The sequence below is a fragment of the Sceloporus occidentalis genome, unplaced genomic scaffold, assembly GCF_023333645.1.
Source record: "Sceloporus occidentalis isolate IW3139 unplaced genomic scaffold, rSceOcc1.0.p SCAF_14, whole genome shotgun sequence".
Classification (NCBI taxonomy): domain Eukaryota; kingdom Metazoa; phylum Chordata; class Lepidosauria; order Squamata; family Phrynosomatidae; genus Sceloporus; species Sceloporus occidentalis.
In genome coordinates, this window is record NW_028316994.1 from 1240948 (window position 1) to 1256724 (window position 15777).

The 15777-nt window shown below is 41.6% G+C and overlaps 1 protein-coding gene across 1 annotated transcript; it reads right to left on the reverse strand.

The window, feature by feature from the left end:
- Positions 1-1970: 1970 nt before the first annotated feature.
- LOC149303464 (olfactory receptor 14I1-like) lies at positions 1971-2924 on the reverse strand. The gene has a single exon (XM_089480730.1). The coding sequence runs from the start codon at positions 2922-2924 to the stop codon at positions 1971-1973; it is 954 nt and encodes a 317-aa protein (XP_089336856.1).
- Positions 2925-15777: the final 12853 nt, after the last annotated feature.

Below are 15777 nucleotides of genomic sequence, written 5' to 3' on the forward strand. Positions count from 1 at the left end.
TCAGAATCCTGTATTTTATATAATCTCCGAAAGGATAAATCCGATGGCTTGCCTTTACATTGCCAAACCTTCTCTGCCTCTATCTTTTTCTTCTCCTTTGGCGTTTACAAAATTCCATCCCATCTGTTTCTCCTCTCTCCTCACAGCTTCTTGTTAATCACTTCTTAAACAGAAGTCTGTAATCTTTTTTCCCCTCGTTTAGGATTTTTTTTTTTGTTATAAAACAATTCCAAGAGCAACTTATCTTCTCAAGCATTCCTTTTAATTACGACACCTCTAGCTGCTTCATAACACTTTTAAAATCTAACAGAGGGTTTTTTCTTTCTCCTCCCCATCTCTTTGTCCGACTCACACAAAAACGAAACTAAGCTTTTAAGACCTCATTACTTGCTTTGTATCTTCATAGTGTAGATCAACTCCAAAGAAGAAGGATTTTTCCCCTTTGGGAGTAATTTTAAAGCTACATTTATTTTTTCAAGCACCAGTGGAATCAGGGCAAACTCTGCTCAGCTACTGGTTGGCTCCGGCTCTCACAGGTTCTTCCTAATTTTTAGGTGGAATCTCTTTACTTGTTATTTGAATCTTTTCATTTCATTCATTCTGGAGCAATAGAAAACAAGCTTGCTCCATCTCCTAGATGACATCCATAAAAACATTCAAAGATGGTTATTATATTACTTCAGTATCAGGTCTTTCTCTCTTCTCCTTTCTTTCTCCTGCATTTCCCACTTGCTTCTTTTCTATTTGCCCTCCAAGATGTCTGAGCCCCTCATGAACCCACCAATCCCCCCTTTTGCAAGGGTGATATTCCCCTTCTTTATTTTTATCTCTTATTTTTTTCTTTTTTACTGTCTGTATTTTGGGGGTTTCCTGCCATCCTGTGATGTGGTCTCTGGAGCTATCCTAGACACAACCGGCCATGACACCTAACCAGCCCAGAAGTTGGAATTAACTAAACTTTAATAAGATTTGTTGGCACTTGGGTCAATCATTATGCAAACAAATGATATAATTAACAATTTAAATAAGGAAATAAATAGAACAAGGTGCAAATCCTCAGGGAGGCCCTAGTGGCCCAGGATAAGTTTGAGATGTTTTGGTTTCAAAGTCTTGGAAGTAAGACAGATGCAGGCACACAGGAACTGATACATACATACACACATATTCTCTGTCTTCTTTATTATAGATATATTGACTCAGTTTATAAACAGTACTACTCCAATGCCTAAAGTTCAATGAGGCTGGCAAGTGGGACTCAGTTAAACATGCAAGGGATACATAAAATTGATACAACCATTTTCACAAAATGGGACTACCACTTTTGAGGTGTTACATAGGCATCTAAAGTCCTTTAGCAGAAAGTATTTTCCAATTGCTGCATAACAGGAAATACATGACAGTCAAATCACAAAGGCAGAATAGACAGCTTCCATATAACCACGATGCTAGAGAGCTGGACTTTGGATTTCAACCTGAAATGGGGTAGCAGAACCCCATTGTTCTTCTGTGAGCTGCAGGGATTGAGGATTTCTCTAGGAGAGGTTTTCAAATTATGCTGTTCCGTTAAGGAATATTCACTGCATTTTGGGAACACTGTGGGAAAGTGGCAGTGGATTAACAAAGGGACAGTTCAGGGAGTGTTCTTGAGTAATGAAACATGCAGGTTGTAGAGAATTTTATTTAAGTTCTGTTGGAACACAAAGGATCAGCAGCAGTGGGGAGTGGTGCTGACATGGACACAAACATTTGCATCAAGCCAGGATTTTGCCTGGTTCCGGCTCTGCACCAGAAGGAGAGAAAGAGTTTGGGGGGCTTTTGTTTGTTTGTTTGTTTTACTTTTAGGATAGCAGTCCTGTAATATGATATCAGTTTGGGCCATGACCTGCAAAACTCTCTCTGGATATGAGTTTAGGCAGCATGCTCTTTGGAGCAATTAGAATAAATTTGAATACAGTGTTATTTTCACAAATCTAATTGTAAAGATGTTTAAAGGGAAGCTTGAAATCTAACAGTTTCCACAATGCTGTCTTCAGTTCTTTATTTCTCATGCTATAGATTAATGGGTTCAAGATGGAGGGTGTTATGGCATACATCACAGCAACAGCTAAATCCAGATCAGAAGAAGTATTACTGGGAGGCTTTGCATAGGCAAAGACTGCACTGAATATGAACACTGAGACAACTACAAGGTGGGGAAGACATGTGGATAGAGCTTTTTTGTGTGCATGCACAGAGGGGATCCTAAGCACTGCAGCAAAGATCTGAAAATATGTGATGTTGATGAAAATAAAACATCCTAGTGCTATAATACAGCTTATTACAAGCAGCCCAACTTTAACTAAATAGGTTTTAGAGCAGGAGAGTTTTAATAACTGTGGGACTTCACAGAAAAACTGATTGATAACATTAGAACAGAAAGTATTAGTAAAGGTGCCTCCAGTGTGTATTATAGCATAAGAAAGACCAGTAATCCACACTGTGGCTACCATCTGAAGGCAAGCTCCTTTATGCATAATTCTCTCATACTGGAGTGGGTTGCAGATTGCGACATAGCGATCATGGGCCATTATAACCAAGAGAAAGAAATCTGACGATAAACATAAAATATAAAAGAAAACCTGAGCCACACAGCCAGAAAAAGAGATTGACCTGTTATTTGTGAGGGACATAGCCATTGATTTCGGTATCATAACTGAAATTGTTCCAATGTCCATCATAGCCAAATTTAAGACAAAGAAGAACATAGGAGTGTGTAGATGGTGATCAAGGGTCACTGCAATGATGATGAGAAGATTTCCTGTTATTGCCATTAGGTACAAGGCTAGAAATACAAAGAAATGTACAATCTGTAGCTCTCGGACATTTGAGAATTCCAGCAGCAGAAAAGTAGATACAGAAGTAAAATTGCTCATTTTATCATTCATCCTTCTGTATTATCTGTAGGAAAAGAAAAGGAGAGCTCTTAACATGCAAGTATTAATTAGTCAGTTAATTTAATGCAATCTAACAAAAAAAATCCTACCAAATCTCTCTAGATCAATAGTAGAACAACTGTGATTGCGAATTCACTTTTTCATCTAAGAAGTCATAATAGTGACCCTATTTGTATATTCCTGTGTTTAATACTTTGCATAAATAAGTATAATTTCAACTATACTTAAAGGTCTGAGAGGGACCTCCCAAACAACATGTTGCTAGAATGCAATTGTTGCTCTGGAATTCCCCTTTTAGCTCTTGAAGCATCCAGTGAAAAACACATGACTTTTTGAAAAGTTTGCTGGGAAAAATTCATACATTTGAAATAAGCTCAAAACATTTCCTAGAGAATGGGGATTTATTTCAACCCAGGCCCTGAGATCATAGAATCATAGAATCAAAGAATCATAGAATTGTAGAGTTGGAAGAGACCACATGAGCTATCCAGTCCAACCCCATTCTGCCATGCAGGAACTCTCAATCAAAGCATCCCCGACAGATGGCCATCCAGCCTCTGTTTAAAGACTCAAAAGAAGGAGACTCTCTCATTTGTTCCACTGTCAAATAGCTCTTAGTGTCAGGAAGTGCCTCCTAATCTTGAGGTGGAATCTCTTTCCCTGTAGTTTGCATCTACTGTTCTGGGTCCTGTTCTCTGGAGCAGCAGAAAACAAGATTGTCAGAAAGGCACCTTCTCTCAGTCCCACTACGTTCACAGTCCCCTCTGTGGAAATCCAAGATAGAGTCTTTTCAGTGGCTCCAGAATTCCTTTTCCTGGGAGACTTCTGTTATGAGAAATGGCTATGATTTTGCTGTGTATGCTTCCTTCTCCCATGGCCCTAAAATGGAACTGTAGAATTCGCCATAGTTGCAGAGAGCACTAACACCATCCCAGGCAGAAAGACCAAGTAATTTACAATTAAGGATGCCTGGCCAAAATGGAGACATCAAAGAGATCTATCTACATCATAGTGATCTCTACTAAGTAGTAAACAACCCTTTGTCTAGCGGCAAAATCCTTTGTTTGCAAAGCTAGTTTGGAGTGTAAAGAGGAACTCTAGTACTCTCTGAAACCTCTACTCATTTCCCACATGCTATTCTGTGAGTAGCAGAGTAATTTTTCCATCTTGAGAAGCAGCACCGCATCTTTGGTAACTATTTCATAAGTGAATACCTTTCCTAATAGTCCATAGATTAAGTGTATGCATGTGTGTGTGTTGCTGATTAATTTTCCCCTTAACAAAAATACAATTCATGGAAGAATGTTGTTTCTGCTAATTCTCTATTCCCTCTCACCCTGCGTATAAAAAGGGATAGATTCCTGCTAATATATTTGAGCTAATAAAAACATTCTTCAAGGTCCATGCCAATACTTCAATGGCTTCGTTCTTGCTATCCTTCTGTTGGCAGACAAAGGGGTAGTACAGACCAGCCCTTTCAGGGCGGTCTGTAGGTGCCTGTTTTTGGTCTGCAGCATTGCTGCAGCAACCAAACCATGCGACAACATGGTAAGCTACTTGTTATTTTTAATTGTATTAATTTGATTATTTTAGTGTTGTTGATCTGCTTTGAAAACCTCTACACAAAGAGGTACTCACAAGAAAAAAAAACACATGAAACTTGCCCTGTTAAAAATTAAATACATGGCAACAGGACATGAAATGTGTGTGGAGGTGAGAAAGGTTGGGGGGGGAGGATTCTATGGATGCAATACTTATAGAAATATATAATTAAGCATCATCATCATCATGCTTATAATATCAACAATAATAACTCCTTTCCTCCCAATTGAGTCTAAAGTAGTATTATGGATTTTTATCCATTTTCAAAGGATTTTTAACCCAAGTGTAGGAACGTGAGGCCTCTTCCAGTGCACATATATAAGGCAGAAATTGCTGCAGAACAAACTAGGGGAACCGGGTAAATTATTTTGCTTCTAGGTTAGAAGAAAACATCACATGCTAAGTAACTAGCTTTAGAAAAATTGCATATTTCATAACCAAATTGGCAACCAATGTCATAAGATTTCTCATAACCAAAAAGTAGCACCAAATCAGATGACGGCATATCTTCCAACTGTCCCACTTTGGTAGTGATAATCCCAATCAATCATCTGTTATTTTACTTTTTTCAGATGCTTTTAAAGTGTCCCAATTTATTTCTCCTCCTCCCAGTTTCCGGCCCCCGGAATATTCTGGCCTCTGCACACCCCCTGAATTTGCTCCCCCTGCCTTACCTGCTGAAGACGACAGGCAGCTGTGGTCCTCATGAGCCATACAGCACTACTGCTGCAAGCAAGAGTCACTCTGAGGTGAGAACAAAGTGCCCATCTTCATTCTTACCTTAGAAAAGCCCAGAGTGACTCGCTTCCACAGAGCAACTCAGCAAGAATGCTGAGAGACTGACAGCCACCCGCTGCTGGCATGTTTTTGCTCCAGGTTTTCTGGAAAACCCAGAACAAGGGTAATTGTTTTAAAAATGCAGAACAAGGGGTGGAAACCCCAAACCAGATCTGAGCATCATTTAAACAGATCTGAGCATCATGTAAATTTGGGGTTGGAGTGCATGACAATGTCAAACAGCCCTGGCTGTCAGGAAGTTCTTCCTAATGTTGAGCTGGAATCTCTTTTCCTGCAGCTTGCATCCATTGTTCTGGGTCATGTTCTCTGGAGCAGCAGAAAACAATCTTGCTCCCGCCTCAATATGACATCCCTTCAAATATTTAAACAGGGCTATCATTTCACCTCTTAACTTTCTCTTCTCCAGGCTAAACATCCCCAGCTCCCTAAGTCTTTCCTCATAGGGCATGGTTTCCAGACCTTTCACCAGTTTAGTTGCCCTCCTTTGGACACGCTCCAGTTTCTCAACATCCTTTTTAAATTGTGGTGCCCAGAACTGGACACAATATTCCAGGAGGAGCCTGACCAGAGCAGAATATAGTGGCACTATTACTTCTCTTGATCTAGACACTATATTTCTATTGATGCAACCTAAAATTGCATAGGCCTTTTTAGCTGCCTCATCACACTGTTGACTCATATTCAACTTGTGGTTCACTTGGACTCCTAGATCCCTTTCACATGTAGTCTCCTTACGCCAGGTGTTCCCCATCCTATATCTATGCATTTCATTTTTCTGCCCTAAGTGCAGTACCTAACATTTCTCTGTGTTGAATTTCATTTTGTTAGCTTTGGCCCAGTTTTCCAGTTTATTCAGGTCATTTTGAATTTTGATCTTGTCATCTGGGGTGTTAACTATGCCTCCTAATTTGGTCTCATCTGCAAATTTGATAAGTATGCTCCCAATTCTGTCATCCAAGTCATTGAACCCTCCCCTCCCTCCTTCCAACTGTCATCCTCTGGCCTAGAGGGAGTGAAAGGACAGGCCCAACTCCATCAGGCCCAGCCTCGATTAAGAAAAAGAGCCCTCCCTCCATCTGCCTTGGTCCAGGCCTCAGAGGGAGAGAAGAATGCCGGACCTGATCCCCTCCCGCCACCCACCCACCCACCATTCCCTTCTCCTTTTGTGTCATGCCTTTTTAGATTGTAAGCTTTAGGGCAGGGAACCGTCTATTATCCTCTCTGTTATAAGCTGCCCGGATTCCCAGTGAATCCTATTATTATTATTATTAATAATAATAATAATAAATTTTTATTTATATACCGCCCTGTGGCGAACCAATCCGGGCGGTTTACAGCATTAAAATAACATACAGCATAAAAACAGTTTATTTCCCTCCCCCCTTAAAAAGTAATTAAACAACATATCTAATTTAAAACCACAATAACTAGTTAAAATAACAATAAATTAAACAAAATAATACCAACCAATAAACCACTGCAACTTCAGTTCTAAAGAAAAGGGGGCTTTGGAGATATTACTGAGGAGGGGGAAATCCTAAGATCCTGAGGCCGGGATATTTCAGTCTGGGAAGGCCTGCCTGAAGAGATCCGTCTTGACAGCCTTTTTGAAGCTGTCCAAAGATGTTAATTGACGGATCTCATCCGGCAGGCCGTTCCAGAGCCTAGGGGCGACAACAGAGAAAGCCCTCCGGGAGGTCGCCGCAAGCCTCGATTTTTGAGGCTGCAACAAGTTCCTCCCAGAGGACCGGAGAGCGCGGGGAGGATTGTATGGGAAGAGGCGGTCTCTGAGATAGCTTGGACCCAAGCCATTTAGGGCTTTAAAGGTAATAACCAACACCTTGTACTGGGCCCGGAAACCAATAGGCAGCCAGTGGAGGGACCTCAAAACCGGAGTGATATGGTCCCTTCTGGATGTTCCTGACACAAGCCTGGCTGCCATGTTTTGAACCAGCTGTAGTTTCCGAACCAGGCACAAGGGTAGCCCCATGTAGAGCGCATTACAGAAGTCAAGGCGTGAGGTTACCAGCGCGTGCACAACTGTCTCGAGATCCCTTACTTCCAGAAAAGGGCGCAGCTGGCGTATCAGCCGAAGCTGATAACAGGCACTCCTGACCGTCGCATTAACCTGATCTATCATCAGGAGCGACGAGTCAAGGAGCACCCCCAGACTGCGAACGCAGTCACTAGAGGAGAGTGTGACCCCGTCCAGGACTGGTGGTTGCAACCCAATTCTTGGTTTCGGGGCCGCTACCGTGAGCACCTCCGTCTTGTTCGGATTCAGCTTCAATCTGTTTTTCCTCATCCAGCCCATTACCGCCCGAAGACATTCATTGAGAGAAGAGATGCCATTAGAATTCGAGGCCGACGAACGAGACATGGAGAAATAGATTTGGGTGTCATCAGCGTACTGATAGCACCCAGCACCATAACTCCGTATGATCTCACCCAGCGGCTTCATATAGATGTTAAACAACATTGGGGACAAAATAGCTCCCTGAGGGACTCCACAAAGGAGCTCCCTCTTTCTGGAGCTACTGTCCCCAAACAGCACCCTCTGGGACCTGCCTGAGAGGTAGGACCGGAACCACTGCAATGCAGTGCCTCCGATACCTAATCCCCCCAAGCGGTCCAGGAGGATGCTGTGATCTATCGTATCGAAAGCCGCTGAGAGGTCTAAGAGCACCAACTGGGTCACACTACCCCTGTCGATGCTCAGACGCAGATCGTCAGTCAAGGCAACCATGGCAGTCTCAACCCCAAAGCCTGTCCTGAAGCCAGTTTGAAATGGGTCTAGATAATCGGTTTCATCCAAGACAGCTTGGAGCTGAAGAGCAACCGCCCTCTCGATTACCTTGCCCAAAAATGGCAGCAAAGAAACAGGCCTGTAGTTGTTCATATCCAGGGGGTCCAGGGAAGGTTTTTTCAGAAGCGGCTTAACAGCCGCTTCCTTCAGACAAGATGGAACATGCCCTTATTATTATTATTATTATTATTGATAAAGATGTTGAATAGCGCTGGGCCCAGGGCAGGACCCTATGGGACCCCACTGGTCACTCGCTATTTGATTGTATTCCATTTTGATGATTTCCCCCTTTTTCCATTTCTTATACATGTTCCATTTAAAACTTAGCTCAGTTGAAAGTTCCTTATTCATCCATCCTGGTTTCTTGAGACACCTCACATTTTTCCCCTCACTGGAACTGTTTTAAATTGTGCCTTCAGTATCTTCCTTTTGAGAAACTCCCATTCGTCCTGAACTCCCTTCTCTTTTAGTATTCCTAACCATGGAATCACCCCCAGTACTTCTCTAAGTTTACTGAAATCCATCTCCTAAAGTCTAGAATGCATGTCTGACTATGCCTGGCTACTCCTTTCCACTGTATTACAAACGGCAGGAGAACATGGTTATTTCCACCTAATGATCCCACCACTTGCACCCCATTAACCAAGTCATCCCTGTTGGTTAGAATCAAATCTAAAATAGCTGACCCCCTTGTTGCCTCTTCCACCTTTTGGACAATGAAATTGTCTTCAAGGCAAGTGAGGAATTTGCTAGACTTTGAGGATTTGGCTGTGTTTGATTCTAAATTCAATAAACATGGTGTTCTGAAAATCCCTCATTAAAGGATCTAGCTAGTTTTGGAAAGTTGTATTCCAGGCACAAAATCCTTATCCACAGGACATCACAAGATCAATCAGCTTGTGTTCATGCCATCTTCAAAAGAAAAGACAAATCACTGGCCTAAATGGATAGTATAAAAACAAGACTTACCACACGGCGTTCTTGATTGGGAATGCTTCACAGGTGATCCAAGTTACAACTTGATTTGACTTGACTTGATTTGACTTGATAAGGTTTTTTTCCCCTAAAGGATAAAACTCAGCACTGTGCTAAATGATAGTTTCACTGAAAGAAAAAGTGGAGGGAGGTAAGTATTTGTCCAAATTACATGTAGTGTGTACCTTTTTAAAATTACAGATAGACATTGGTTGGACCAACCAAGTTTGGGACAGAGGAATTTAAATTATCCCTTTCAAGATCACAGCAAAAATTACAGCTGAGCAGATGTTCTTTGTATTTAAGTGGAAGTACTTTAGATAACAACAGAAGATTCTTTTCATTTTCATAGCTTCAAATTCTGTCGAGACTGTGTGCTATAGGACCCAAATAAAGCTGTTTCAGGTCACCTTGGAGGTATGCTGTTTAAATGCTGCATATGTCCTAAGAGGCCAGAAGCTGCGCCAAAGCCATGCGCCAGTCTAAGGGCTGGTGTGCAACTTTGGCACAGCTTCTGGCCTCTTAAGATGTGTGCATAATTTAAACTGCATATCTCCAAAGTGACCCAAAGCAGCTTTATTTGGGCCTGTCTGTTTGGGTCCAAAGTTACGATCCTGATGAGGCTTGCCACATGGTGTCCCATGTAATTTTTAAAAGATACATATTACATTTAAGATCATATGTGATCCCACTGTTCAATGACCATTGGATAATATAAAGCTAGTCTGGCTTTTTACTTTTTAAAACTATTCTACTTCCCAACAGAATAGTTGTCTTTCAAAGATTAAACCAATCTTATTGTTCTGAGTTTCTTTGGTGTTTATTTCTCTGGGTCTCTTTCTTGCTCTCCCTCTCCCCTATACTCTGAAACAGGAAAGAAATTGTGACACTAAAAAACAAACAACCTTGAAATCTACTAAGATCGGACCATTTTTTGTTTTGGTTTGTTTTGGTTTTTTGGTAAATTTGTTACCATCACTACCTTTCAATAATCCAAACTAAGTCAGGAGGTTCCTTAGGGCTGAGGAACTGGGCCTGAGTCTACAGTTTTAGCAGAGTAACATGGCTATAATGCCTGGGATTCGTACATTTAATAGTCAAACTAAAAAAATTAAGTTGGAATTTTTGGAAAAGGACATTTTTAGGTTGAGAAACAGATCAGGTTTAGAATCTCGGGGTCAAATGGGAAGCGAAAAGAGACTGCCATGCCAGTAGATAAATAAATAATAGATACATCCCTACTTCACAGACTAACTGGTTGAATCTATTGTAAACATTCATATCTAAGAATGCCAAATTCTTAACTAGACTGATTACAGTTTTATAGTGGTATTGACATGTTTATTACATGATAACTATAGAATCAAGTCACTGAACTTTATCGGACAGGCCCTGGAACTGGCCTGTTGCATTCTAAAAGGGGATGTGATGGGGACGGGAGGCAGCATAGAACACATCTTACCGCACAGGAAGAATGCTGCCGCTGCCGCCGGACATTCCCATCACATTCCGGATGTATCCCAGAGAGGGCGATTTTCAGGGAAGCTTGAGAAGTGTTCCTGAAAATTGCCCCCTGGGGAACACATCAACACATCAGAACAGTCAATAGTTATTAGGTCAGCTCAAATACATTTTTTTTAACATGAATGTAGCTGATATCATCAAAGACAGGGGTAGGCAACCCTTTTGAGCCAGGGGCTGGGTTGCTGTCCCTCAGACAACTGGGGGACCGAAGCCAAAAAATAAATAATTAAATAATTTTTTTTTAAAATAAATAAATAAATAAATAAACCAGGACAAATGTAGGACAAAATTTTCAAATGGAGGGCACTTTTTTAAATAAAAAATGGAGGACACGTGAAAAAATTTGCTGATTTTTAAAAAAATGTTAAGATAAATGCATGTTTCTGAGGCTTCTATAGACAATTGCCCCGCCATGCCCCTCACGCGAGACGCCAAAGGCCTCGGCAGCAATCAGCGGCAGGACCAGGCTGGGGCCGATCCCAAGGCCTCGCCGGGCCGTATCCAGCCCGCGGGCCGCAGGTTGCCTACCTCTGATCAAAGGTAATTGTTTTTAACATGTTTGCCCTGTCTCCAGTACTATTTCTCCAAAGGAAGAAAAGTCTAATCTCTAGCATCTTGGGAGACATTTTTCATATCATTTGCCACATGATCATGTTGTCAAAAATTAGACAGATCTTTGACAACAAAATATCCTTCTAGAGAAATCATCTAGAGAAAGAACTGTGGAAAATAATGAAATTAATAACACTTACTCACTTAAATGTTTTAATAGCACATTGCACTTTAAAATTCAATTTCCCTTCCAGTGTCTCTTATGGCATGGTGTTCAAGTGGTGAGAAAGGCCATTCATTCCCTCATGCAAGTGCAGTCAGTCTTCCAGTGTCCAAACACAGATCAGGCAACCAACCAAAGGCTAGTTGCCAATCAGCTGATAGCAGAGATGTGGCACCAGCTAAGGAGCAAGCAAAAGCCTTAAGTCCTAAACAAAGTTCAGTCACAAGCTCCAGAAACCTTTTGTTTGGTAGCATAGTAAATTGATCTACACTCTTACTGGAAACACTAAAGATGCATAGAGAAAAGGAACCAACAGGACAGTAACAAATAACTGTGAAGGCTTGGGAAAGAGAGCCACCTCTGGTTGTTTTAGCTTCTTTGTTCTCTTAACTCCCAAGAGCCAAGCACACCTAATTAGAAGACAACAGGGCTGAAACTTTCCATAAACATACACACATTTGTTTTCTCTTCCCACAAACTATAAATAGTTTATGCCACTTACTGAACTAAAGCAATCACATCTATCCATGTCTAGTATGGTCTCAGATTTTTTTTATTGTTATAATTTGTTGGTTAATTGGTTGAAGTTATAGTTTACTTTTGTCACAACATAGAGACCCAGGGTGAACTGCAACCAAGTTTTTAAAAGAAGAAGCTATAAATAAATAAATAATCTAAAAATACCAATAATCTAAAACAAGATCAAATTTGAAAGCATAATAATAAAGATGAAAATAGAAACACATTAAAAGACCTTAGCCATTGCATTTCCCATCTTCATCTATGTATGTGAGAGCTGGGCAATGAAGAAGGCAGATAAGAGGGAAATCAACATTTTTGAGATGTGGTGCTGGAGAAGAGTGTTGAGGATACCATGGACAGCCAAAAAGACAAACAAATCGGTCCTTGAACAGATCAAGCCAGAAATATCCCTGGAAGTCAAGATCATAAAATTGAGATTAGCATGCTTTGGCCAAATCATGAGAAGGCATGATTCATTGGAAAAGACAATGATGCTAGGAAAGTAGAAGGCAGTAAAGAAGAGGAAGACCACATACCAGATGGATAGACTATATGGTCATGAAATTACAGGAACTAAGCAGAGCAGTAAATGACAGGGGGTCTTGGAGATATCTCACTCACAGGGTCACCATGGAGAGGGGGAAACACAAGGGCAGCTGACAACAAAACAATCAGTTAATCATAAAATTCCTGTTTAAATGTAAAAAAAATATATGTTTCATCTCCAAGCAGAAGGAAGACGGAGAGATGGGCAAATATACTCCCGTCACTGCTGAAATTTGGGACTCCATGCTCATACCTTAGTCTGAGACTACAGCCAAAGTGTGGACCTACATCTTCATAAAAGGATAATCCCATCTATCACAGACTCAGGTGCGTTACAGACCGCCCCTTTGGGGCAGCCTGTAGGCGCACCTTTCCCCGCCAGATCGGGGCCTCAGCGGCTAGAGCGGCAGCCGCTGAGGCCCCGATCTGCCGCTTTCCAGGCTGCGGGGAAGCGGCAAAAGGCCCCTTCCCCGCAGCCTGGAAAGGGGTGTCCTTGGGGCTTGAAGCCCCAAGGACACCCCGCGGCGGCAGGGAGAAGGAGAAAGGGGCCGCTTGGCCCCTTTCTCCTTTGGTCCGCTGGGCGCAGCCGTCTGAAGGCTGCACCCAGTGGACCAAACCAGGAAGGAGCTCCGAAACGGAGCTCCTTCTGGGGTCACGGAAAGGGTGCCCTAGGCGCCCTGCCGCGACCCCAATATGTCACAACCACGCCGCCTCATTTGGAGGCGGTGCGGCCGTGACGTATCGATGACGGTGGCCATGCGGAACGGCTGCTGCCATTTTGTGTGCTCGCAGCGCACACAAGGGTTAGGGCGGTGCGGAAGCACCGCCCCGCCTTAACCCTAGTACTCGCTCTGTGCATACTTTCCTGCCCGTGTGTAATGGGCCTCAGAGTCCCTATTCCTTGATCTTTTTTAGAAACTGGGTTAGGCTTCAGTTTGTTCACCCTCGCCTAGTCCATTATTGACTGCAAACATTTCTTTAGTGTCAAAATAGCATCCCTGAAGTTAGATGGAAAGGAAAGGTACAGCTGGATGTCATTGATATGGTGGTGGCACTGAACCCCAAAACTCTGGATAAAGTCTGCCAATGGTTGGGTGTATATTCACATGTTAAACAGCCTGCCTGACAGGCCATCAGCTCTACCTTCTGGGTTTGCTCTTCTAAGAAGGACTGGAAACACTCTAAAACAGTGTCACAAGTCCCATCCCAGAAAGGTAAGCCTGAAGGTTATGTTGAAAGCTACCTAGAAATTCTGCAGAACCAACACGGACTTGCCCTTTCTAGTTCCCAGCATAGAAGACCCAATAATTAATCCAGATGTATATAATCTGTTTAATCCAAAAAGCCCCAAATCTTAGAGTCCATCACATGCTCCAGATGCTAACGATACTCGGCCAAGGAGGCCAAGGCCTTTAATTCTCTAATATGGTGGGATTCAGGGGAAATTGTTTCAATAATGGCCACATCACAGCCTCATGTAGACAAAATGAAAACCTTCAGAAACACCAGTTAGTGTTGTGTTATAAAAGCTCACCACAAACCCTGAACATCCCTCAGTTAAATTCATTAAATTTATCATTCTGATCAAATGAAGGTGTATGGCTCAACTACACCTCCGCCTAATGAAAACTACTGACCAAATCTCGGTCATCAGGTACAGATTCCTTTAGTCAGAGAAGTTGGTAATAACCAGCAATAATAACCTGCAATAATAACTCTGAAATAGTTAGAAATCATCCATGAGACAACAGTCACCTGGAGACTCCATCAAGCCGGACTTTCTGAAAGAATAGATAAAAGAAAATGATTGTGAAACAAACTCATATAAAAACCTATTTGGAGTTTGCAAAAAGATACATGGGAGACACACAAAATATGTGGATGAAGGTTCTCTGTTTTCATGAGACAAAATTTACAAACAATTGGTGCAAAATACTATGTGTAATGCAAAACCACCACTGCCCATTGACTGAGAGCATCCATTCCCATGTTGAATCATAATGGTGGAAGCATCTTTTTGTGGAGACACATTTCCTCAGTAGACTGAAAAACTGATCAGGACTGTGAGCAAGATAGATGGAAAACCTGTTTTAGTCTGTAAGTGACTGGGATAGGGGCAGAAGTTTATTTTCAGATAACACTGGAGTGGCTTTTAAGAAGAAGATTCTAAATACCTTAGAGTAAACTGGTTTTTTATCTGATTTAAAAGAGGTGGCAAGATTTGAAAGTTGCTGTTCATCAGCTGTCTCCATCCAACATAACAAGCTGGAAGAATTTTGCCAAAAAGAAAAGAGAAGACAAAAAATTTGAGGATACAAATATGCAAAGCTGCTTCTTATAAGTATTGATTCGAGAAATGACATACAGTTAGTTCCTTTTCATTATCTTATTGTTTTATTAACTTTTAAATTTGATTTATTTGATGTAGTTCTGTTTCTGTGAGCATTCTGTATTAAAGTAACTGTAGCAAAATACAATAGTGCTTTAAAAAGGAATCCCCCACACACAAAAAACAACAACCCACAAACACAGAGAGATTCAAAACCCAGGTTTTAAGGGCTAAATATTCAAAGACATCTACATGATTAGATTAAGCTGTCAGTTTTGTTTTCTTACAATTTCTTCTTTTAAAATGCCAAGTTCTTTCTCTTGAAAGTTTGAAGAAATATGAGATCTTGAAAAGGTCATATATATATATATATATATATATATATATATATATATATATATAATACCAAATTGTTACCCATGTCAGAAAACTGTTTAAATATGTCCAGAATAGGGCTAATGCCTCTGCCATCCTCAGGGTCACATTTTTCAGTTCAAGATACTGTTACCCTGAAAATCATTCTAAAAAAACTATTTTCTCATTCTCAAGGGTGACCCACAGATGAACACCCCAACAATGTATGGGGCTGAAAACAGACTTGCAATCAACTGGGGATCAAATTGCACTTGAGTTAGGAAGTCTCATGCCACTGGATTATAAAGGGACTAGAAAGAAACACTGTCTTTACCCCTGATCCACCCCTGATCCTGATCAATAAAATCTGTAGGTGACAGATGCTATCATAACACCTGGATACACTGCTGTACGTAGTGTGGGAAAATTTGCAGGAGGAGGCATAGGCTGAAAACAGGTGGCTCTAAAGGGGCAACGTCACACCGCCACTTTGTGCGCCGGATCAGGGCTGCAGCAACTACATGCAGCCCCCCTGATCTGGCCCTTTTCCAGTGCAAAAAAGACCAGCAGAAAGCTGCTCCTTTTTGTGCCGGGGAAAGGGCACCCCTTTCAC

Bases quoted from the DNA above. Each gene is read 5' to 3' on its own strand.
- LOC149303464 (XM_089480730.1), bottom strand. From the start codon at position 2,924: ATGAATGATAAAATGAGCAATTTTACTTCTGTATCTACTTTTCTGCTG.